Source organism: Myiozetetes cayanensis, unplaced genomic scaffold (assembly GCF_022539395.1).
Source record: "Myiozetetes cayanensis isolate MyiCay16 unplaced genomic scaffold, myiCay2020 scf3, whole genome shotgun sequence".
In the NCBI taxonomy this organism is placed as follows: domain Eukaryota; kingdom Metazoa; phylum Chordata; class Aves; order Passeriformes; family Tyrannidae; genus Myiozetetes; species Myiozetetes cayanensis.
Window position 1 is genome coordinate 55,118,464 of NW_026087521.1, and position 25,464 is coordinate 55,143,927.

At 42.4% G+C, this 25,464-nt stretch overlaps 1 protein-coding gene and 1 long non-coding RNA gene across 3 annotated transcripts; one reads left to right on the forward strand and one right to left on the reverse strand.

The window, feature by feature from the left end:
- Positions 1-3,510: 3,510 nt before the first annotated feature.
- On the forward strand, positions 3,511-20,056 carry NFYB (nuclear transcription factor Y subunit beta). The gene is made up of 7 exons (XM_050324358.1): positions 3,511-3,656; positions 11,751-11,844; positions 12,337-12,467; positions 14,258-14,455; positions 16,196-16,277; positions 19,290-19,369; positions 19,564-20,056. The coding sequence occupies exons 2-7, from the start codon at positions 11,751-11,753 to the stop codon at positions 19,594-19,596; spliced, it is 618 nt and encodes a 205-aa protein (XP_050180315.1). The 5' UTR covers positions 3,511-3,656; the 3' UTR covers positions 19,597-20,056.
- LOC126644699 (uncharacterized) lies at positions 6,356-22,071 on the reverse strand. Of its 2 annotated transcripts, XR_007629999.1 has the most exons (3): positions 21,115-21,238; positions 20,902-20,970; positions 6,356-6,941 (listed from the first exon to the last, which is right to left on the reverse strand). It is a non-coding gene; the product is annotated as an uncharacterized LOC126644699 (long non-coding RNA). The 2 variants fall into 2 exon arrangements; XR_007629998.1 differs by lacking the exon at positions 6,356-6,941 and having other exon boundaries at positions 20,288-20,970; positions 21,115-22,071.
- Between the last annotated feature and the right edge of the window lie 3,393 nt (positions 22,072-25,464).

Sequence of the window (25,464 nt, forward strand, 5' to 3'; positions counted from 1 at the left end):
TTGCCCAAGGTCATACAAGAAGCATGTGGTAGACCTGGGAATTGAATCCAAGCTTGCACCTTGCTCTTTGGACCATACTTCCTAAATGGGATGCAGTCATTTCAGAATTGCACCTGCCCAGCCTCCTTTTTGGTTGGATACCTGTCTGCTGTGAATAAACATATCCTTTGGTCCTCATGGTGTGAGTGTTAAAGCTGGCTATTCTTACAGCTCTGCCTCTCAGGTGCAGTGTCACAGTGCAGACCCTGCTCATGACTCCTCTTCACAGGTCTGGGACTGCACAGCATGAAGGTCACCTGAGCAATCAGTTCCTTCCAAGGGTAGCAGAAATTTTAGTGTTAAAGGGGGAATTCTATTTAAAAGGAAGGCACAGTTAGGTAGCTGAAGAATTTTTCAACACAGGAGAAAGATACTGATCCTTGGAAAAATAAAAATGTCTTGAAATTCATTTAATTCCATCTGGTCTCATCCTACTGTGACTTGATTAATTACCTGTAGATAATTTCTTCTGGATTTCTGCATTCAATCTTCTTCATATAGCATTGCTTGGCTCTGTAGCAGCTTTCAAGTATTTTTTAATTAGGATTGTCTAATACAAATAAGAACTCCCTACTCTAAAAAAAAAAAAAAAAAAAAAAAGGATGATAACAAGCATTAGGAAGATCCCAATTAAGAATGAATATAAATTCCTGAAGCACCATGGAGTTCATAATTTTAGGACAGACCTATTTCCAATCTGTTACACTAAGAATTTCACCGTTTTGAAAACTCTGGAGAATGTTAGAAGAATAACCCGCCCCCCCTACATGCAGTGTTATTTCTACAAAAATTGCCATTTCTCATTTCAAACACATACTTTTCCAAATTACAGAGGCCAGAGCACATTCTGGAGAAAGCTGATATATCTGTTCTCATTTAAAGAAGCATACTTGCTCACCTTTGACAGCCTTCGTAGCTAACACCTACTGAATAGAACAGAAGATATCGGAAGATTTTGATTTCCTTACTGAAAATTTCAGACACAAAATGACAGCCTCAGGAAATAGATCATGACCTCACAAAATATGGAGCTTGAGAATATACTGAACATAGGAATAAAACAATAATCCAATTAAAGAATGTGTGATAAACGTGTGACAGAAATTGTTACTTACGGAGGAACACAAAATAAAATGTATGTGAAGGGAAATCCTGGTTTGGACTCTCTGGCTCCAGCTGGCTGAGAAATTAAACCACTGAGTGCTGTTCTGTCGCCAGTAACAGTGAACACTTGTTGCTGCTATGCTGCCCTAAAGAGAAGTGCTGAGTAAAACAAGTGGATACGCAGTTTTTCCATCCAAACAACATTGATAAATATCAGCAAAAACACCACAGGAGAAACAATATTTTTGTTTCAAGTTTGGAAGATTTGAGGGTCCTGTTATCAAGGAGATTCAAAATATCGACTAGTGGCTCAAAAAAAGGGCACTGTCTGCTCTGTGCCCTGAAGAACCTGCACAGCGGTTGGTGTTCATCTTTCTACTCACTTGTGAAATTCTGGGCTGACATGGTAGAATCCATCCAAAGATCTTAAGATTCCACAGCAAGATGAATAGTATTGTCATGGTACTGCATTTAGAGAACAAAAGCAATAAAATAGATAAAGGGGAAAATGCATTCCCCAAGGTCCCAAACTTAGTGTTCTTGCATTACTTGACATCTTCTGGCCACTTTTTAAAAAAATAACTAATTACTGCTTATGGTACCCAGGAGGCAGAATCAAGCTGCATAATAGCATTTGCAGTAATAACCTGTGGCCTTGAAAAATTCTTCTCACTTGATGTTTCAGTTAATACTCAAAAATCTGAATACATGGACAACGAGTGTATCTAAATCTTTGTGATGTATTAAAACATATGAAACTAATGTTGTTACGTGAAACCATGTGGAAATGTGTAAAGTTTATTGAGTTTTGTTTTGTTTAAATCCCAATATCAGAAGAAAGCAAGGATAGGAGTGTACTGTATTTATCAGAGGATGCTAGCAGAGGTTTTTGTGAAACACAAGTTTCACACTAGTTAAAATACTTAAGAGCCTCATGTAATGAAGAACGACTATAGGTTATGAAGAACTGAACAAAACAAAAATATTCTTTTTACCTCTGTTGTGGAGATTGCACATACGTGTGTTGATGGCAGATGTGTGGAATGTCTTTGGCTGCCTTCACCTAGAAGGAAAATCCTTTTTTCCAATTCTGGTAAATTGGCAGGACTGGTGGATTATGAAGTGTTTCATATAAATGTTTCATAAGAGGGGTTTATAAATCTCAGTGGAGAAGTCAGTCCAACTATCATCTTCACTCAGCAGCCCGTATTTCTTCAGAACAAAGCTTAGAAGTTGAAGGAAAACGTGCTCTTTAGGCCCTATATCACCAGAGGGAAAAGATCCTTCCAGGTTTGCAGTGAGATTTTACTTCTGTAGAGGCAAGAGGTAACACAGACCTACAGGTCCCCTCCCCCAAGGTTCTCTCCCACCAAATGGTTTGTTGGTCTGGGATCCTGTGAGCCATCTTCCTCCTTCCTTGACCTACTCCTCTTCATCAGCCTCTTTCTCAGGCTGTGCAAAATTCAGGAAGTCACTGGGGGATGTAACCCGTTCTCCTCTTAACTGCTGAAGCTTGACACAGGTGTAGGACAGGTTGGAATAGACCTGAGGAACCTCTATAAAAACCTTTCCTGCTCTCCTAATAGCAGGCACTGTCCACTGAGGCAATGGGGGGTGAGGATGGGGACAAAGTGAGCTGCACACAGCCTGGGGACACCCGGGGTCCCCACCTCCCAGGGCAATGAGGATGACTGGGGGACTGGAGCATCTCTCTTACAAGGAAAGGCTGGGGAAGCGGGGCCTGTTCAGCCTTGCGAAGAGACAACTGAAAGGGGATCTCATCAATATCTATCAATATCTGAAGGGAGGGTGTCAAGAGGCTGGAGCCAGGCTCCTCTCAGTGGTGCCAAGCAACAGGACAAGAGGCAATGGGCAGAGAGTGATGCAAAGGAAGTTCCACCTGACTATGAGGAAGAACTTCTTTACTGTGAAGGTGACCGTGCACTGGAACAGGTTGCCCAGAAAGGTTGTGGAGTCTCCCTCGCTAGAGGTATTCCAGAACTGTCTGGCTGCAATCCTGTGCAGTGTGCTCTAGGATGACCCTGGCTTGAGCAAGGAGTTTGGACCAGAAGACCCACGGTGGTCCCTTCCAACCAGACCCATTCTGTGATACCACGGCCCCGGGGAAGAGCTGCGCCTGGTCAGAGACCGTGCTACACAAGCAGCACCGCCAGCAGCAGCCCTGCGGGACTGAGCCCTTCTGGTGGGGACAGCCCTTGCTGTCAGCCCGGGCTCCGCGGGCAGCCCCGGCCGTACCCGGGCCCAGCCGCGGGGGAGGCGGGCCCGGCGCCCCCCGGGCCGGGAACCTCCATAAAGGAGGCGGGCAGGGCCGGCCCGGCGGGAGGGAGCGCGCTGAGGGAAGAGCCGGCGCGAGTGCCGGGGAGGCGGCGCGGAGGGAGGGCAGCCCGGCTGCGGGAAGCGGGGCTCCGCGCTGGGACTGGTTCCTTCGCAGCCATTTTCCGTCCAACCAAACAGCCGATTTGCGGAGGGAGCCAACCAGGGCCGCACTGGAGGTTTGTGCCTGGCTCCGGCCAATGATTGGTAACCGGTTCCACTGCAGGCTCGAATGAAATGTCCGTCTCCCTCCCCGGGCCCCGGCGCTGCCGCCGCGCCGCCGCCGCGGGCACCAGGAAGTGCGGGGCGGCCGCCCCGGGCCCCGCACCGGCCGCGCGCCGCTTTGTGCGGCCTGGAGCTGCGGGGGCCGCGCGGCCGGGGAGCGGAGCGGGGCGGGCGGGCGGAGGGAGCGGAGCGGGCGGGCAAGGACGGAGGGAGGCGGCGGCGGGGGTGTCGGCAGGGCGGCGGGGCGCTGCCCCCCGCCGGTGTCCCGCTCTTCCGCGGGCCCCCACCCCCCGCCCGGCTCCCATTTTGCGGCCTAGGCGGGGGTGGGGGCAGCAGGCGGGGCTGCCCCGCGGCCGCCCGGCAGCCGCACGGCCCGCTATGGGCCGGCGGGCGCTCCGGGGCTCGCGCGGCCTCCCGCGATGTCCCCGCCGGCCGCGCTCGCCGTGCCCCGGGCCCGCCGCTCCCGCCGCTTTGTGGCGGCCGCGCCGCGCCGGGCGGAGGGGGCTCCGCGCTCTTTTGTGTCCGCCCGGCCGAGCCCCCTCCCTTCGCCGCGGGGGCGAGGGTCGGGACCCCCACCACGGCCCCGGGCCGGGCAGCGGGCAGCGGGGCGACAGCGGCCCGGCCGTGCCTCCTCGTGCCGCCTGCTCCGTTGTCGGGACAGAAATTTCCTGGAAGGTTTGGCGGCATTTTGCAGGGATGAGGAGCGGAGGGCGAGGCCCCGGGATGTGCTGCCAGTGTCCGGGTGGCGGTGCGGGCGGGAATACGAGGCCGGGCTGGCTGCGGGGGGCCCGGGCAGTGCGGGCGAGCGGCCCCGCAGGTGCGGCCAGCGCGGGAGTCACAGCCAAGGTGACCAACAATAAAGTTGCTGATTAACTGCGGACTCTCGTCTTGTTCGATTTGTAAACGAGGGGTCACGACAGATGAGTTGCCTAATGAACAGATGCGAGCCGGGTGCCGGGACGGCTTGGAGGCTGTGGGTGTAGGTGGGAAGGTTCCCCCCGTGCCCCTGCGCTGGCTGCGTTTGCATCATTGAAGGGCATGAAGTCGGGAAGTGGGATCGATCGGCTGGCACAGACACAGCCGGGTGACATCCACGCTTGTCCTGAAACACACGTGGCAGGCAGGGGAGAGACGGGACCCTGGTATTATCAATGTCCACGCAACTCGGGTGTGTTCGGCAGGTGTTTCTGGGCAGACCTGCGTGTGCCAGCCACTGTTCTGTCTCTCTGGAAACTATGTAGTTGGTGGTCCCGAAGAGTATTGTATAGGTTATTCACAGACAATCATATTGGGAAAAAAATGGGTATGTTCTGGTAATGTTTCTACAGCTATTAAGATAACACTGGTTATCCCCTTCGTGGGTCCTGCCACAATATAGTGGCAATAGAAAATCAACAGCTAGCTTTACCAATGTCTTCAAGGCTTAACCAAAAAGATTTTGTTCTGCAAAGAACTGTCATGTAAAAGCTACCTACTGTGCTTGAATTGCTTTTTCAGGAGGGCAGAATTATTGATGACAGTGACCTGAACATTTCTAGGCAGCGAGGAACATGGGTTTCAGCCTTTGAATGGACTCTGTTACGTCTAGTAAGCTTTGCTTGTCATCCTGGTAGATGGAAGTTTATTGTCAATTAAAAAAAATAATTGCAGCTTTCTCAAAAGCAGCTCTGGCGAAATGATAGCAAAAAGCAAAATGGCAGAAGCCACTTCGACCATTATTCACAGAATTTGCAGGAGTGGAGAAATGGTGTTTATACATAATCATTAGCATAGTGTTCCTAAACAATAAGCTTGTGATTGCTTTCATTTTCTCTTTGGTTATGTGGCCTATGGCATGACAGTTACAGTGCTAAGGGAGGATCCATCTGTAATTGTCTAGGACACCCAGGATGGTTCAGTCTGAATCATTATGAGGTCTGCCTGAGTCGCTTGAGCTCTGCATTGAGCGGGTTATTATTTATGGCCTTGGCAGCCGGCATTTACAGCCATGACATTATGTTTGAGAGAAGTCAAGAACACTGGGTATTACTCTTTACACTTCAGTATTTGACAGTTACAGCAGTTCAAAGCTTAACTCTTGTTTGTGATAATAACTACATGAAGGGAGGCAACATTCAGAGATGGAATAAAAAAGATTGTTCAAGATACTGTGAGGATACATAACATTAAACAGTGAAATTTTTAAAGTCTGATACCTTGTTTTCTCGGTATTTGAAAAAGGTTTGCAGGGCTCTTCTTTTGGTGCTTTCAAGTGAAGATCTCTAATGTCACTCCACCTTTGAGGTTTTGCTTAGAAAGGAATTTGACTGTTAGTACTGAGTTTTGCAATAGTACTTTGGAGAAACAGTATTTGGAAATTGCTGTTTGAGTGGCAGGATGCTTATAAAAAGGGCAAAACATGACTGTATATATATACCTACTAAATAACAGTAGAATAAAAGAAAGTGTTGGCAAATTCAATGGTTTTGGCTGAAAATACTTGTCTGGTCTGAACTAGCTCTGTAAAACTACTTGTCCAGTTGCTTGAGAGGAAAAAGCTTCTTGGCACACTTGAGGTACTACTGCAATGAAGGAAAAACAAGCAACTTACAAATGTTATCAAACTTACAAAAGAAAAAAGGATTTGTGGATTGATGATTTAATAAACAACAGCTTAGTTTTTCACAAATATTACTAGAAAAGTATCAAAAACTTCATATTGAAAGGTAATATGGAGATTTCAGTCGGGTTGCAGGCGGAAGGAGGTGCTGGTGCAGTCTGTTCAGCACTGCTGCCCTCTTCCAGCTTCTGCAGAAGCAACAAAACTGCCTCCGTTCCTCTGTTCATCTTGTTTATTTTCCCCTCCAGCTTCTCTCCTCTAGTGCCAAAAAGGAGAATGCGTGGAAACTCAGTTTCTCCTGCTTGCTCCATATCACTGATCCACTCCTACTTGATGTGAAAATACATGTGTTGTTAGTCCACCCATACGTGTTGGAGCTGTGCTTGTGGACGTTAGCCAGCCTGGGAAGGAGCCACCGTGTGTTCTGGCACAGCTGGATCCGTGTGGAGGGCACTTGGGGACATGGGGACTCATAAGACATAAAGTTGATAGGCTGTTACATGGAGGGGGAAGGTGGAAAGGTAGCAGTGCCCTGTTTGTGGTCCAGGGGAAGGAGTCCAGTGCAGCTGAAATGCTGATGAGCCTTAGTGATGCTGTGGGGTCCTCTCAGCATCAGTCTGCTTCTCCTAATGTTATTCTGCTGTGGGGGAAAACACTGAATGTGAGAGATTAGAGAAGCCTGAGAGAGGAGAGAGAGAACAGCATGTATTTGTGTTCTAGGCATGTGCTAAGGGATTTTAACTTTATGGTTTTGTGTGTCTGCCGGAGCAATGTCTCATGAATGCATTCACCAGCTGGCATTTCCTGCTGCAGGAGACATTGCCAGGTGAGAATTCAGTGGGGAGTTAGGTTCTCCAGAAGTCACTGAAAAGTAGAAGGAAACTAAAGTTGTATTTTCAATTGAAAAATTTTTAGCAGATGAGAGTGCAGAAAGCTCAAATAAAACTTTGTGTCTCTGCTGTTACGTACTGCTTCAGAGCTTTACATCCTATGATAAGGTGTGGCAAAAGTAATCCACAGTGACTGATGTGGTTCCTACCTACAGTTTGTTATGATTTCTGTGCTGCTGCTTTGGCAGAAACAACTGTGTGGAATGTGTGTCAAGTGCTTCAGTTCATTGCATTAAATTTTCTGCTGTCCCTCTTGTAGGGTAGCAGTTTAGGAGACAGGGTGAATAAATACCACATGAAGTGCTTAAATCACAAGAGGCCTTTGGTTCCCCTTCAAGAGATCAGTTTTGCAAATCATTGCCAGATAACTTCCCCATTCTTAAGATAAAAATCTTGTTTGTTTGATTCTTTTTAAATTTCTTTTTCCTTTTATACTGATCTAAGCTTTAGTCCCTTAGTCCCTTCTCCCCCTAAGTACTAACAGGTCTGGGCTTGCATTCTTTTTCAGTTATCATTTAGTTGAGCCACAGATAGTACTCTCTTATGATAGCTCATAAGATTAAACAGGATGCAAGATTTACTTTGAGATACCGAGGTTTTATTAGTTTAGTATAGACATGTTATAGGAACAGTCTGAGTTGTGGGCAGCTGACAGGAGCATGTTTTTTTAAGCACCCTTCAGAATATTTATACCAGATGTCAGCCTAAACCTGTATGTTCGTTCACTTGCATCTTATCACTGAAGTTTCTTTGATGTCTGAAGTGTTTCTCTTTTAACGTATTACTCAGGTGAATTTCCATGCATCAAGTAATTTATATATTCCTAGTAATATTCTTTTTCATTAAAGTCCCCCAAATTGAACAGAAAACCACTAGCAGAAAACTTGGTGCTTCTGATCTGTATTCAGGTATTTTTTTTACGGTGTAGTGCTGAATGTTTGTTTCCTGTTCTTCCTTGTTTTCTCTCCCTGGTTGTCAATAAAAATCAGATAGTGGCGTGGTCATTTTAGAGACTGACATATCACTTCTGATATGCTTAGCTCTCAGTCTTTATTCAGTCCATGTGTATTCATGGAGGAGCTTCAGTGTTTTCCTAGCACTGGAGGCTGAGGATAATGTCCAATATGTAGTAGGTGTATGCAGTCTGCGCTTTGAGACCGAGGTGTTGGAAGCCTCTTCCCTTGTGCAATTCAGTGGCCACACAGGGGTAGGAAACGATTTTGTATTAAAAGACACTGCAGTGTCTGTGTGCTGAAACTGCCATGCAAATGGCATGTGTAATCTGCAAACGGGCTACTTGTTTTTGAAGCAAGCTGTAACAACTCCAGGGGCTAAAGCAAAGTCCGAGTGGGGAGTTCTTGCCCATCTGGACCTTTTAGGATTAGATCTCCCAGGAGATCTGTCCATGAAATTTAGCATCCATTTCCATCCAAAGTGGTAGCTCTTCCTACTAAACGTGCCAGCATAAGAACTGTTGTCCTTTTAGTCTCCCAGTGACTGTAGTTAGTGTAAGGCAGGGTGTTGTTTGTGTGTTACATTGGACTGTTGCCTTTCTCGAGTAACTTCAGGGACACAAAGTTTAGTTTGTTTTGTGGCTTTGGAGGTTTGTTTGTTTGTTTGTTTGTTTAAGGGAAGGTGATTAATTAGCAGCAGTGTATTGAGAGCAGTGTTTTCCTGTTTTCTGCGCCCTGCTGTGTGTACTACAGACCTTGTGCTGAGCTTGGCGATCACGTAATGTGACTGACTTCTTTTGAACGTCTGAAGTTAAAACTGTAGTACATGAGCGTGTAACTGTGTTGATTATGAGATGACCAGGATAGCAATGGCCACAGCTTTCTGCAAGGTCATGTTTGTGTCATCCATCAGGCTCAAAGAAATACTAGTAGGGTGACTAGAAGGTGTATTAATTACAGTTGCTATATTCAGATGCCTAGGTCTAGATTTGACCTAAATGACAAATGTGGCTGAAGTTCTTCCATCAACTTACTTGGATTGAAGTGGTGTGCAGGGATACTGCTCCTTTTCTCATCATGAGGCCAGACAGGGTACGGAGGGGGCTCATGGGGCAGCTGGGCATGCTCTGGCTGTGGGGGTCTTCAGGATGGATAATGCCCTGGGTGATCTGCTCTGAGCTTGGAGCTGACCCTGCTTTGAGCAGGGGTTGAAGTAGAGAGACCTCCCAAGGCCCCTTCCAACCTGAATTATCCTATGATCCTGGATTAGGGCCTGGTTATGCAGAAGGGTGTTACGCTGTCCATAATCTCCTGTCCCAAGGTTGTCCTGGCAGCTAAAAATCTTTCTTAAAGTAATACCGACAGAAGTCATTTCAGTTGATACTAAGTTGTCAGTGCCTTTTTTCTTTATCTGAGTCAGATCTGCCTTTTTCTGTTGCAAGCCTTTTCCTGTCAATTTTGCTAATCACTGTTTTAGATTCATGATGTTGATAAGTGTTCACACAAATTCCCACAAATGGTGAAATAATAAACACTGTAAGTAGATCTGGAAGTGTGCACACATAAAAGAATAGAAGCAAAGATGGTACCTTGAGGATGCATTAGTCTAATGTGGCCAAAACTGTCTGTAGATGCAGCAGAGGTTTAAAAGAGATTCAAGCAGGAATTGTCTTTTGACGGTGGGCTGGGCTAATGAAAGCAAGATGGTTTCTTAAATGATGTTGATGGGTTTTGACAGTAAAGGTTCAGATGGGGTAGCCTGCAGGAGGAGTGAGCAGAAACCAGTGAATTATTACATCACTGAAGAAATTTGAAGAATATTGCAATTGTAAAGGAAGAAAATATTTTAGAAGATATGTTTCATAGGAGACTAAAACAGGAAGGGGAAAGAAAGATCAAGGTATGTAAAATGGTACTGGGGCTGAGTAAACTTAATGCTTAAAGATTGTTGAGATCCTATGTTAAATTCTAGTACAAATCAGAGAGCTGAAACAGAGAACAAGACTGCCAGAAAATCCTAACTTTACAATGGAGGTAGCTTTTGGGATTTACCAGACTGCAGAATGTTAATTGTTTATAATTGCAGAAGGAAGAGAGAGAGACAACTCTCTTAATGTTGTGTGATGTCAGATTTGGTAATCTTGACGTGCAGGACTATGATATCCTTGCATTGTCATTACAGTAAGCTGAGTAAGCAAACTGCAGACCCTTTGGAAAATTGAAAAGCAAAGTTAAATCTCCCAACGAAGAGTCTATAAAATGCAGACAAAGTGAATTTATGTGAAAGTTGGCACATAGAAGGCTAATGCCTAAAACAGTACCTTTCCTTTCGGCAGAGATGCTGTGTAGAAGTGAAACTGTTTTACAGAAGCCTATCAAAAGGGACTAGTAGTTCTTTTTAAAAGTGTCTGTGTGTGTGTAATACTCTGTACAATAAAGAAGAGGTGGAAGGGTTGGTTTTTCTCCTGAGCAGCTCCTAAGGCTACATCCAGCTGTTGTAGTATTGCCTGAAATATGAGCAGTGCTCGGGTTACTTGTGCGTCTGTGGCCAAGTGTAACACCGGACGTTGCCTGAAGTTTTGAAAGCAAAACTCAGGCTTGTTGCCACAGTCAAAGTGCAGATTAGAGAGAGGTTAAATGCTCATATTTCTGGGTAGGTATAAAAATAACACCATGATGCTCCTTCCTGCCTCTCCCTCTCCAGGCTAATGTTTGCGGAAAGAAGTGAGCTGTGTGGTCTCACTGGCCATGACCATGTGACCCTTTTGGGCAAAGGTTGCTGTCCAAAGACACCGGGGACCTGCTCAGCTGGTGTAGGACAGCGAGTGAATCCAGCCAAGTTCTGCCTCCCTGGGGCCTGTGTGTGTAGCTTGTCAGTAAGAAGGAGAGAGATACTGGCTCTTTAGGCTTCCCTCTCTCTCCTGGCATTCAAACTACCTACTGGACTGTGACCCTATCTCCAAAGCCTCAAGAAGAAGTCTTCTTGTTGGCCACCATGTCAGAACATTGAGAGAGGAACACTGAAGGATGCCCAGAGGAGTGAGGCAGGGCAGGACCAGGGAGTGGAAAGGAAAACAACTCAGAAGGCACACAGGGGTGAGTGGTGTCTCAAGGAGGAGGAAGATGCAGAGCTGGTCCTGAGATCTGGCTAGAAGAAGTTTGTCAGTGGGCTTGCCCAAAGCTATTTGTGTGGAGGGTAAAGGTGAGTGAAGGATGCACTCTGTGGTAATTAGTAGGTAAAGCATTCAGTGAGCAGGGGCCTGGTATAGGTTTTGAGGGTTGTTTCAGAGAAACAGACGTCTTGACCTGTTCTGGTCAGACCCTCCTGGGAACACAAGGTTGCTGTATATGAAACAAATGGTTCTGTGCATGGCCTGTGCCTCTGGGTGAGCTCCTGGGGAAGCCTTACAAAACAGTTTCACTATTTCCACTGTCTGTAAAGCTCAGTAACAAAGGCAGGGATGCTGTTCTCAAATGACAAAGCATTTATGCTTTGCAGAAATTGGTCTAACAGTTTTAAGTTGATTAATGTGCTGGTTTTCAGTAACAGCTCTACTTAACAGTTTTAACAATCATACCTGAAAGGTTTCCTCCCTCTGGTTGTAGATGGATGGTGATAGCTCCACGACGGATGCTTCTCAGTTAGGAATTGCTGGAGATTACATTGGTGGCAGTCACTACGTGATACAGCCTCATGATGGTAAGAAATGTTACAGTGAATATAGTACTTCTCTGTGACTGTGTGTGTATATATGTACATTTCCTTCCAGTTCTTGTATAGTTCTCTGCTGTCTTTTCTCAAGCTGAGAATCTGCAATTGTTTGTATTCATAATGCCTCTCTGTATAAAGCATTTTTTCTGCAGTCTGGAGGGTGGATTTTTCAATGTTGGCACCAAGACCTTGAGGTGATGACAAAAAACACTGACTTTCTAGGAAACAGTTTGTATTTTGACATGACACTAAGAATACTTGATGGTCAGCAGCCATGTACATTTCTGTGCATAATGAGATAAAGATTATATGTTTATAAAGGTACCCTGATGTTGCATCTATTTTTTAAATTATTTTGATGATGTTAATGCACTGTGCTTTCAAAGGACTTCATCCTTCAGTGTAAGATTTTAAACTGACTTAATTATTGCCCGCTGTCTATCAAATACCATTTCTGTTAACTTTTCTTTATTTCATTAGACACAGAGGACAGCATGAATGATCATGAAGATACAAATGGCTCAAAAGAGAGTTTTAGAGAACAAGATATATATCTTCCAATTGCAAATGTGGCAAGGATAATGAAAAATGCCATACCCCAAACAGGAAAGGTAATACCGTTGTCTGTTAAAGAAAATGTGTTAATGAGTTTTATTCCTTCCCCTCAGTGAAGTTGAGCTGGTAGAACAATATATTTTTCCAAGTGATGCTGGTTTATTGGATAAAAGCCTTGTAAAAGAAAAGGGGAAAAAAGGCAGCAGGAGGTAATTGAGACCAAGTCCACTTTTGTTAGGTTTCTGGAAGCTTTGAGTAACCACTATAATTAGAGCATCCAGAACAGTGTTCTTCATAGGGCTTTCAAGAGCTTTCTTTTTCTAGCATGTATTCTCTGAAACTGTTGTAAAGGATGAGACTTGGTGACAATCCTGTATCACTATTTCCTATGCAATTCTCTCAAGAGACTTAATCTGCTTTTATTGAGGTGCATAAAATTTGGAATAAGTGAACCATTTTGGATGAAATAAAAATCTGATCCTCATCCTGAAGAAAAGAGAGTGGTTAGCCTTCCATCACCCTGATTTTTACATACCTATATGCCAGTGACCTAGGAATTCTGCCTTATACCATGTAGCAGATAAGGCCAGATACTGAAACCCTTGTTTTATTTCTTACTTCTAAGAATAGACTTTTTAATCCATTCTGCTGAGCTGGTGGATTGTTCTACCTGTTTGATTGTTCTACCTGTTTATCTTAAACCTTTGCAGGGCTCCTATTTCTTGCTGTTTCTCCATTGTATTCCAATTCCATCCTAGCTAAAACTGAGGGGTTTTTTTGGGATCACTCTAAATAGAAGGAAGACATAATTTACTTGCATCTGCTTGTACTTTCATAGTGTTCAGGGCTTTCTGGAGATCTGAGTGTTACATTTATAACTTTGCTGTGAAAAACTCTACCCTAGTCCATATTGTCATAAATTTTTATCAAGATGAGATTTTTCTCAAGAATTTAGCATATGGGATGTAGAGCTATCTTGAAAAATCAGGCTGTTTTTTTTGTGAAAAACTGCAAGGGAAGCTGCTGGCTGGTGACTTCTGAAAATCTCGCCCTATGTGTCTGAAAATACCAGAGGAACCGGTGAAGGTTCTGCATACAATTACTGCATCTTTTTTTTTTTTTTTTTAAATACAAATAAGGTTCTTCTCATGTGAAAAATCAGGATCTTAATTATTAAAATCTTCCCAAGTAATCATGAGTAATGCTTGCTGTAATTTTAAGTCATGTAAATTACTTTTGTCCAGCTGAAAACAATAATCAAATGTACTTATTTTATTCTTGCCTCGAGCATATGTTTCTTCATTTGAATTCTCATTTGGAAAATTTATACCAGAATATTAAAGCATTAGAAAGGCTTCCTGCTAGGCATATATTCTAGTCCCTGAATCTGGTCAGGATAAAAATACTTGTCATTGCTGAATTTGTGGGAACCTACTGCAGTGGAGTTGGAACTGCTGGGTCTCTTAAAAGGAAGATGGAAGTGGGCTATGACATTGTAATGAACAGATTTAAAGAGGCATAGGTAAGCAAAGCAAGCAGTACTGAGGTCCATCTATGTGTAAAAGCTTGTACAGAACATAGTTAGGACTCTGAGAGATCCCGACAGTTGTCTGTCCAGGCTACTTGAAACAGTAAAACACGGGTAAAATCGCATTGCAGATGTTCTTACATAGAGCAGTGATGACATCCAGTGACTCCCTGTACAGGTGTTGCCTAATTGGGTATCATCATTAGGTTTTGGGATGCTTCCTGTATTATCTGGTGTATTCTTTGAGGGTTTTTTTGGTGGATTTTTTAAAAATCTTGCATCTTAATTAATAATTTTATGATACTTTTTCCTTACTAGATTGCGAAGGATGCAAAGGAATGTGTACAAGAGTGCGTAAGTGAATTCATCAGCTTTATAACATCAGAAGCAAGTGAGAGGTGTCACCAAGAGAAGAGAAAGACCATCAATGGGGAGGATATTCTCTTTGCCATGTCTACATTGGGGTTTGATAGCTATGTTGAACCTTTGAAGTTATACCTCCAAAAATTCAGAGAGGTTGGTATATACTTGGCTATTTCCTCACTTACTTAACCTGGTTGTGTTTATCCCTAGCTCTCTGTCATTGTAGTTGTGTAGCAGGTAACTTGAAAAGCATTCCAGAGGATTTCAAGAGAAAAAGGAAGAAGTAAGCATTTTGATTAGAATTGCTGATTCAGAGTAGTTCAAGCTTTCAACTGAATAAATTATCTAATATATTTGTGGTGGTAAATTGCTCTGTTCTTTAAAGATGCCTATTAAGAATGTTGAATTTGCTCTTTGGGTTCAGTCAATAAAACTGTGCTTGTCTACATCCTCTGTGGAAGTAGCCTAATGCCTTTTGTTTGTCTGGACTTCAGATCTGCAAGAGAAAAATTGTTTTTTTCATGCCAGTATAATGACTCACATGGAAGCCTATCCGCTTCAATGGGTTTTTTAATTATTCCTTTTTTTCTAGCCTGTCTCTTGGTTTGCTTTTGATGCACAGTATCAAAAGTAGTAGATAGTATGTGCTAGGTATGAGATCCAAGCAGTTTCATTTATCCCTTCTCTAGCAGAAAGTGTTTTCCTTTCAGCAATTTAGACTTTTTGAAAAAGGAAGTTGCTTCTGCTTGAGTTTTTTTGTTCTGTTCTGCCTCCCCTGTCTAAATTGGCGTTGCTATAGATGGGTATGCTCTTCAGAGTTTCTTTGTTTTGTAGACCTAAGGTTTTTTTAATTAATGGGGTCAGACACACTAATGATATTTGATTTGCTGACAGCACTTAAAGCTTCCCTTTCCCAGAAGGTCATTTGCTGTGATAACTCAGTAACAGGAGGGGTAATCTAAAAGCTGAAGTACTGCTGTGTACTGTCTTTTTCCAGTGCTGTGTAGCAGTTGCACATGCTGTGATAGTGCTGTATGTGCTTTAATTAAAAATGCAAGTATTGCCTAGCTAGTTTCACTACTACTGAAGAAGTCTGAAATCTATGCCACTTTCATTCTTAATTGACTGTTTTTGCAGATTATGTATGCTGTGGCAGCAGAGTAGTTGGATTGTGTTTTAATTGGATGGGTAAATCAGATAGCGTTGCTCATCAGTTTTAAATCTCCATTCGAGCTAGGGTGTCTTCAGGGTACCATATACAGTGAAATATTTCTGTTTTGTAACTGAGTATTTAGTCTGCAGCAAGCACTTGCAGAGAATACTTTTTATGCCCATATTATTTTCTTAGATGTTTTTATGTAATAGCAGAAAGCATCAAACTTGTAAAACTGCATGCAGATGACTGGGGGCCTTGGCTTTCTGTGCCAATATACCTTCTGGCTGTAGTCCTTGATGTGGGAAGTTCAATATCTTGGTTTTAAATGTCAATTCTTAGTTGTATGGTGATGGTGCCTGTGTGTGGTTGGTAAGCAAATATTTAACATTCTTGGTAGTTCTGAGATTCTGTGATTTCTTGTAAATGCTCTTAACCGCTCTGCCTGGATTACCACAGATCTTTGGCTTTCTGCAGAAGGTGAAAAGCCTTTCCTAGAACTACACAGTCCTAGTTTGCCAAGTTTTGGGTTCAGGAGTATGGCTAAGATGAAGGACACTCTTGTAGTATGCACGTCCTCAAATCCAGTAGAGTTTACAGGTCTTGGATTTCAAGCTCCAGCTGCTGCACAGTGACTCTTCTGCAAGTTCCAAATGTTGACTAGAGCTCCTGGGGCTTTGAAAAAATCTCAAGCTTTTTTTTTTGTTGTTGTTGTTGTTTTGTGCTGTCTCTCTCTCTAGGCAATGAAAGGAGAAAAGGGAATTGCGGGAACAGTTACAACTGGAGACGGCCTAAGTGAGGAGCTCACAGAGGAAGCATTTAGTAAGTAATACTTTTTAATTTATTATGTTATTACTACAGCTTTTATAAAAACAGCACTTCCTTTAGACATCAGAATTCTTACTTGAGGAATGTATCCTGGATTGGCCACATGTTACACCTGTAATCCACTGAGATTTTTGTTTGAGATACCTGTGCTCAGATAAACTCAGGTCATATAGTGGTAAATGATGACACTCCAGTAATAGCTAATATCAACTGTGGAAGATTTTTAAATGCAGATATTAGTGCTAGTATTTTCCTCCACACTTAAACACAGATTGTAATGAAAGGTGCAAACTTCTTCTTTTTCCCCAGTAGCTACATATTTAGGCCACATTCATTCTACTTGCAAGACTGTTGGGGGGAAAAAGTAAAATAAACTCCACTTGACTTTAAGGAGCTCATCTTTGAGAAATGAAGCAGAGAAGAACTTCATCTTCATAAAATTCTAAAATACTTGGTATTTTTTACCTTTGAAAGAATGCATAGACTGGCAACTAAACGGTGTAGGGCAAGGAGCATCATATGCATCCACTGTAGTTCTTCTTCCTTATACTGTGAATTAGAGCCTGACAGTTGTAGGGATTTGCACTGGTTTTGTTGATGCTGGATTCTTGCATGTAGTCTTTACCTTGCCTTTTAAATGTTAGGGGCTGTTAATGTTGAAGTTGATAAAAGAAGAATTAGGAAGCGCAGCTCTAGTCATATCTACTGATAAGATTTAGTTTTTGAGTATCTGATAAATATTCTGTTTCAAATCGCTGCTGAACAATCAAAAAAATCAAAGTCTGAGGACTCAAATGACCTATTCAGGGTCAGAAACACACTTTGCTCCCAGTTTGACTTTAGGTGTATAAAACAGTACAGATTCTTCAGGTCTCTTTCAGCCTGGAAGATAAGCTCATAAAACTAGCTCAAAACTAAGAATCTGAATTTAAATATTGCAGTGGACTTAAAGAAAGCTTTATTTTTTTTAATATGACCCTTTTAATTTTATAATTAAAGATTAGGCAATGCAAATACTAAAATCTTATCCGTAGTCACTCATAGATAATACCTCTGTTTGTTCTGAAGTAGTAAGAGATTATCACAACTGGGGGCCCTACTTGCTTTACCTTGGGTATGTTGCTAATGGTTTTCTAGGTTGCAGCTGTTTGGAGTCTGTCCAGTTCAGAGGCTTGTTAAATCAATATATAGAAATTGTTCTAAAAGCTTTATTTCGTGCAAATACTGATTTGTATTTGTGTATATTCTGATTTTCGCTTCAAGCATCTAAACTGCTGTTCAAGAATTGAGGGAGAATATGTAGCTGGAAACTTCCCATTGTGTCTATGTCCAGTATCTTGTTTTACAGGGGCAAAGAGGCAAATTCACAAAAAGTTTCTTCTCCTGATTCTCATGGGCTGCTTAGTCTGAATACAATGCCGACCAGAAAATAGAATCCAAAATCAAGGAATCACCTTACTCTGTGGATCCTCTGTCCCCCTCCCAGATCTGATGTGGTCTGTTAAGCTTCAGAAGGCTGAAGGGCTGCTCCTAGTTCTTTTTCAGATACCTCAGGCCTAGGAGCCTCAGAGTGCTCTATAAAATAAACCTCAATTTGCTGTGATTTGAAAAGAGCAACTTTAGAAATTAAGTCCTGGCAAGATGCAAAGGAGATGTTGCAGTAATAGAAGAAGAAGGTAAAAAAAATTTATGTGAAATAGCTGACCATGTCAAGTGGTGCAGGTATTTCTCTCCAGAGGGGCAGCTATAGATCTGTCCAGAATGATGGTCTCACTGCAGCAGTAGCAGTGACAGCTGTGCTGCTGTAGCACAACCCTCAGCTCTTTGTTTTAGCCTCACATCAGGGCTGGGTCAGAGGCTTGCCATTAAGCTGTGTTGGATGTGAAACATGCAGATTGAAGGGCAGTAAATTTTAGACCTGCCAGAGCCACTCTCACTATGATCTTAATGCATCTTTTAACTTGGAACTGAAGTAGCTGAAAATTTGTACAACGGAGGAGGAAATAAAAAGAAAATAAGGGACAAAACCCCCAACCAACCACAAATCCAATTACAAAGCCCTCAAGCATCAGCTTTCAAATGAAAACTGTTAGGATTATAGTGTGTTTTCAAAATGTTTTATGGGTTATACGTCTTGTTTATACTTAGTGACTGAAAGAACAAAGCCCCATTGTTTGTGTCCTAGAGGAAAATATTATGTTACAGTGACTCAGAATTTAGGAGTTTTGCTACTTTGCTTCCAAGTAGCAGTTGTAACATACCTGCTCTGTCACAGAGCTCAGTGTACACTGTATTGTGAAGGTTTATGTTATAGCATCACTCCCTGTGTCTTCTCTCTGTATTTAAGTACTCTTTACTCCTTTTGTGAAATTCAGAGCTCTTGTGCATACCCTGAAGGACATGCTGAAGTCAGCCAGTGTAACGTCAGGCTCTGGCAGTGCCTTTTATTTTTTGCCATTGCCTGTCTGTTCATTTCTGCTGCCTTCCACGAGGCTCCCGTATTATGGAGTTCCTGATGGATGCCATTGTGTAAAGCAGCATAACCATTTCACTGAGTTCCTCACACAAGGGTATGCTCAAGTGCCAACCAAATCCAACTGAATTCCCTAGGTTTCTTGGGTATCAAGTGCTGGAGATTGCTTTTTCAGTGGTCAGGATGGCCACTCAGCTCCACTGGCCAGTGTACAGCTGTGGATGTTCTACTTTAGACACATGCAGGGCAAAATCAAGGTGCTGTCTTACTTTTAGATTATCTGATGCAAATTTAAGTTGAATTTTGTTTCTTAAGTGGTTCTTCTTAATGGAAAGAAACTTGTTTACTTATAACACTTGGTAACAAGTGTGTCTTACATGCAATGTGGGATGGTAGCTGTCAGGAGATGAATGGCTCCATAGCCATGGAGTGGAACACAATTAAAGGTTATTTAATGGTGACAGACACACTAAACAAGGCTCTGCATACCCAGCAGCTCCTGTCTAACTTTCTTAAAATATTCTTTTTTTCAGCTAACCAGTTGCCAGCAGGCTTAATAACCACAGATGGCCAACAGCAGAACGTTATGGTCTACACAACATCATATCAACAGGTACTGTACCCCATCCCCTGCTCTCCTTTCTGCTGCTAAAACTCAAACATTAATTCAGCTGCTCTGTTCTGAAAGATGAGAATGGATTTTATTTTGTCCTTTGGTGGTGGCTGTGCTGCCATTTCAGCACCACTGCTGCAACACAGTTTCAGAAAAAGTGCATTTGAACGTAAACTTGCATTTTCTTTCTCTAGATCTCCGGTGTTCAACAAATTCAGTTCTCATGATTTCGAAGAAAACTTTCTATCTGGGAACATGAGACGGAAAACCTGTGCAACTCTAATGAAGAGGCAGTTTTAATGACTGGTGAAGAGATTTATCTCTTTGTATATTAAATAGCTGTAATGTAGCTACCAGAAGCTTGACTAATTGAGGTGTGAGTTCTGACTCAAATCTTTTTCATGATGATTTTAAAAGAAATAATTGGATTTTAAAGGTATTAAAGTATTTTTGTTTTGTACAAGAGTTTGTTGCTCTGTATAACTCCTGTATGCATTGTATATTGCAATTTATTACTGTCAGAGATTTGTAGACAGTTTCTTATTTTCATATTGAATCATGTTACTTTTGTAATTCAGGTAAACAGCTGGGTTAATTCATGTTTACCCTTCGAATGAAATTGTAAGGGTAAAGTTCATTTTTGAATGCAAGTTGCCTTTATTATAAAGATTGAGTTGGTCTTGGTTATGTAACTTGTCTTGCATGACAACCTCAACTAACTTTACATGTCAGCATATTTATTGAAATTTTGAAAGGGACTTTTTCCTCATGAAACTAGCAGCTGAAAAGAATTGCTACAACTGTTTTTTTAATGTAACTTCTGAATTAAAAGTTAATCAAAACCAATGAATGCTCTACTACATTTAGAGGCTTAGAGCTTATCAACAGTGTTGAAAGCACTGACTGTGTGTGATGCAGGTTTTGGTTTTTTTTTTTCAGTTGCATTAACTCTCCTTTAACTTACTTTGATATTTTTAAGGTGGTCTTTCTGCCTTCCTTTTTACGTATGGTTTTTAGAATCCAAAACTTAGAAATCCAAGGCTAGTGGGGGAGGGGGGGGATTTTATAGTCCTTGTGGTAAAAGATCTCATTTTAACTTTTTACTGAAATGTTTTAAGGTTTCTTGTGAGACTGTGGGAACTCAAATGTGTTAGTGACTTTCTGTGTACAGGCTGCCTGTGTGTGTGTGTGTGTGTGTGTGTGTGTGTGTGCGTGTGCAGGAGTGCCTGAAACTTGAACAAGTGATACAAACCTGAAATGGAAGACAGACTTCTAGTTTGCTGTCTCTTTCCTGGTTTTGCAATAAACTCTTCCTGGGTAATGTAGTTCTTTATATTTAGTGAGCTGTTCTTGGTAACATTTCTGTTTCTTTAATAGTGGGGTGGGTAATTTTTGTTGCCATGTCTTAGCCTGTTAGGGTAAGGGTGGGGGTTTCAGTAATATGTCTTACTCAGACTGAATTTTGGGACCTTTGATATTTTTACTGTTTGCAGTGGACTAAGATGTAATATAATAATTATCTTTCCACCTACCTGTCGTTAATTTAAGCAAACCACAACTTGAACCTGTTGCCATATAATTTCTTGCTGGTTTTGTCTTTTCTGAAAAAAGAAAAAGGAAAAAAAGAAGTAACAGTTCAATATTGGGAAAATAGCTTAAACTAAGACATCCTGGAAGCCTGAACTAGGCAGTTCTTTGCTAAACAAAAATTTTATGTGTGTGCAGATTTAAACAGTGTTTCTTACATGTCAGCATGGTGCTGGCAGAGCCTCTGGAGGTGATCCAGTGTATTCTGTGGCGGTCTGGACGGATGTTCTGGGTTTTGTGGCAGCCTGTCATTCCTCAGCAGCTATGACTGAACAAATGGAGTTTTTCATTAAATGTAAAAATTGAATAACACAATCCCTCCACGAGCCCCTTCTGTTTGTATTCCATTTATTTCAGGGCAGCATAGCCTGTTCTTGATGTTCCCGGATTTGCAGTGGAGAAAATCTCTGATACCAGCTAAGGAGGAAGCTAGGAGAGACTTGGCAGTTGGAAGTGCAGGAAGGGGGCTGAGGTGATTCCATTCCACACATTTGCTTGGAACAAGCAACACTTTTCAGTCTGCCCCCTCTTCTGTGAGTTTAGGTTAAAGTGTTTTGAGTTTGTGGTATATTCACCATCACGTGAGCAAAGGAGCATCTTTCTTTTTTCTTTCTTCTCCTCCTCTACCCCAGAGGTCCAGGCACAAAACTGCAGCCAACTTGCTCATTCACTTCTGAAACTACATAAACAGAAGTAATAGTGCAACACTTTGCTCCATCTCTCTTTGAAACCATTCTAATGAAGTCTGCAGGGTACTGTAGTGATGGTACAAAAAATAAAACAACTGTGGTCTGAAGAAATACTTGCCTAATTTATATTAGGCACAACCACTGCAGAGCTTTTATTTTTAACAACTGATATGTGCTCTCACTTTTTAAGTATTCCAAGTTTACCAGTAGCTTAGACCCAAACCAATAATGACCATTCCTGCTGCATCTCCTGTGTTTCTACAAAACTGCTGTATTTGGTTCTCTGAATGTTGTGTTTGAACTGACATAACCACAAACTGAGCTTGCGCTCGAGACAGCTGTGGCAGCCCATGTTGAGAAGTGGAGAAAGGCTGCTTGCAACAAAAGCGATGTTCAAAGATCTGTTTCCAAGCACAGTGACTTTTTTTAGGTAGCTTTTCATGACACAAGCAGATTTTACCACAGTGATTTTTTTTTTTTAAAGGAATTTCTGTGTAACTTGATCCTTCTGGCATCTCTTTATTGAGTGCTTGTGGTGTCTTTAAAAGCACAAAATCACTGTTATCTCTGGTCAAACCACAGTTATGAGAAAAGCTGATTTAGATGGTGCTTTTCTACATCCCCTTTTCATTACAGGCTTAACGGGAGCTGAGGCTCTGCCTTTACCAGTCTTGTTGGTGTACATAGGCATTGTTTACTATTTTATTTATTCCTCTCTTCTGATCTCTGCTGAATGCTAAAATATGTGGCTGGATGATGTAGCCAGAACACAGATGGAGTCCTGGCATGAGGTGGTACATTCTAAATATCTACTGACCCATGCTTATCTGCCTGTAGGTAAAAATCAGCCTGAATTATGTGGGCTGTACTTCAAATAGCTGTCTTCCTTGAACTGCACCCTGATATGCTGTGAATCATGTCAGATTAGTAGATGATCCCTATTGCAGTGTCAGGATGATGCTCATTAACATGTTGCAAGCATATATAGGTGATTTCTCTCTTGCCTTTGGCAGGAGAGGAAGCATATGGGCAACTGCACACACAGAGGAGATTGCTCAGTGCGGAGCAAGGGGGAGAGCCAAGGGCTAGTATTTTCCCCAGCACTTTGCTGTCATGATAAGAGTTGGCAGCAGCCTTGCTTATAGCTATAATATTCCTCATTTTGCAGAGCTCTGAATCGATTAATGTTCTAGTTGTCACGTAGGCTCGCTGCTTCGGTTACAATTACAGCAATAAGAAAAACTCGCTTTTAAGTCACTGTACTCCCAAAATGGTGCAGGCTTAACTTTTTTCAGTTTTGATTTGTATCAAGTATAGTAAAAGAAAGGATGATTTTCACTTAAATTTGAAGTGAATTTTCTTGTGTCTGTGGATGAAAAAACCACACCCCTGTATGTAGATTCTAAGATTAATAATGCTGTAGGAAAACTACATTTTGCACAGGGCCCAAGCAGCCCTGTAGGAAGAAGTTAAATATTGATAATTTGATTAACAGTTACTCTTACTGTTCTCCTGTCAGACTGGTTTGGTGGAAACAGCAGTGATGGGAGGATGCCTTTTGGATGTGGTACACTTTAAGATGTATCTCATTGAAAATACAAACCAATTCCTCCTCTTCAAAAATCAGATATGCTGTTCTGGCAAAATAATTCACACTTTAGTCCTTTAAAAGGCTGAAAAAATACATTCAAGCAACCAAATATTGATCCGCTTACCTATTGATTTGTGAAAATGGGATGATAATGGAATGCAGCATCACCTCTGACCCTCGCTATGTAAAAGTTTAATGGGAAGCTCTCTGGAAACTGCCAGTTCAGCTTGTGGTGACATCCAAGGCCACGTGCTCTTGGGAGTGAGGGCAGTTTGCTCCTGTGCACAGTGGTATCCAAATTGGTTCCAGCTGCACTGAGTTTATTAAGTCAGGGTCTCCAAGGATGGCTTTGGAGGCAGGGCCAGAGGTGAGCCTGTGCACAGCAGTTTGGAGGGAGTTGGCTACCCTCGTGTAAGAAATCTCCCAGGCAAATTTCCAGGGTCATTTCCTGGAATATTTTACTGCAGCAGAGTGGGCCAGTGGATCTGTTTATCAGGAGCAGTGGCACCTGATTTGCTTTTGTATGAAAGAGAACTAGTGAGGGTTTAAATCTGCTGGGCAGAGGAGCATCCCTGGGGCTGCTAATCTGGTCTTTGTGTGCCTTACAGTTAATCTGGCACAGCCCCTGCAGTAACATGAACAGCAAATAAAACCACCTCCCAGCAGCACACCTGAGACTCACAGTTCAGGTGTAAGTGCTGTGTCACTCCAAGTACAGCTGCAGCTCGAGCATGGCCACCATGCTATGCAAAAGCAAATTAGGAGGAGTATATACTATTTTCACTTCTCTCTGCACCCTGTGGGAAGACAAACAGTTGATCCCAGCAGAGTTTATGTCCCATCACTGTCGAGAGCAACATAGCACAGATAAAGGGTGCTGGGATGCACAGGTTTGTTTCTGCAGCATCCAGCTCCTTGGCCCCAGCCATGAAATCCAAAGCCAGCCAGATGCCCGAGTTCCCTGTGTAATGGAACATACCAGGAAAAGCAACCTGGTGGGCAGGGAGAGGCCTGGAGCCAGCTGACAGGAAAGGCTAAGCACTGAGGGAGAAGGAAAGGATCCAAAAATCTCACCTCCAGCCAGCTGGAGAACATTTCTGCTACAGGGAAACAGGCTCCATCACTTAGGGATGAGAAAACGGGGCCTGGGGAGTGTTGCATCAGCGGACGAGTCTGCTCTCACTCCATTCAAAACCATGAGTAACAGCCACGTTTGACAAACCAAGCAGCTGAAACTCATCCAAAATGTCTCTGGAGTGGATGCAGTGGGATCAAGCTCTGTACCCATCTGAAAAAGAAATATTTCAATAACTGGCCATTTTCTCTGACTTGACAGCTCCCACGTTGCCTCAGATGACTCAGCAGCACTTTTCTACAGCAACTTCATCTTCCTAACTTTCTTCAGTAGTCTTTCAATAATAACTACATAAATATTCTGCATTTACACTAAAACATTTATGCTGTAACATAAATAGGTGAAACCTCAAACTGTTAGATCAATATTTCAAGTCTTCTTTTTTTTTTCAAGACAGTAATTTCAGAGAGTTGCTCCCAGACTCCATTTTCCTTATGGAGCAGACAGCATTTAAGGTTGACATAAAAGTCTTTTCCCTACTCAGGCAAAGTACAATGAAGAAATAATTACAAAGCTGCTACTAAAAAGAAAAATTTGGGAATATTTCTTGATACTGCACAAAGTTGCAAGGTGCTACTTGTACCAAATAACTTATGTTAAAGGAGAACTATCAGCACTGCACATAAGAGAGTGATGGTTACTCTAAAAGGCAGTTAAGAGTCCCAGACCATAAACATTTAAATGAGGGAATGCAAACAAAAAAAAGAGCATGTAAACAAAACAAAGGAAATATTGGTTTTGAACCTTCTAAAATGGCATATACCCAGTGTGCCTCTTTTAAGAATCACTTAGAAATAACTATATTGATAACTTCCATGTGTGGATAATAGTGTTTTGTAATTTCAACAGACACAGAAATAACTCAGAACACTGGGACACACTGAAATGCTTCGTCGCTCTTTCTCTTTGAAGATACCACATCCAAGCCTTGGTTTTCATTTTAAGGAGCTGCTGTACCAACTTAGCAATTATGTCATATATTAAAAGCAGATGGTTGTGAGAGGCAAGAACCCCCTTGAAAAAAACAATGACAGCAAACTATGCCCAGCCCCAATTTCGTAGACATTTTTGTTGTTACTGTCAGGGCTGTAAG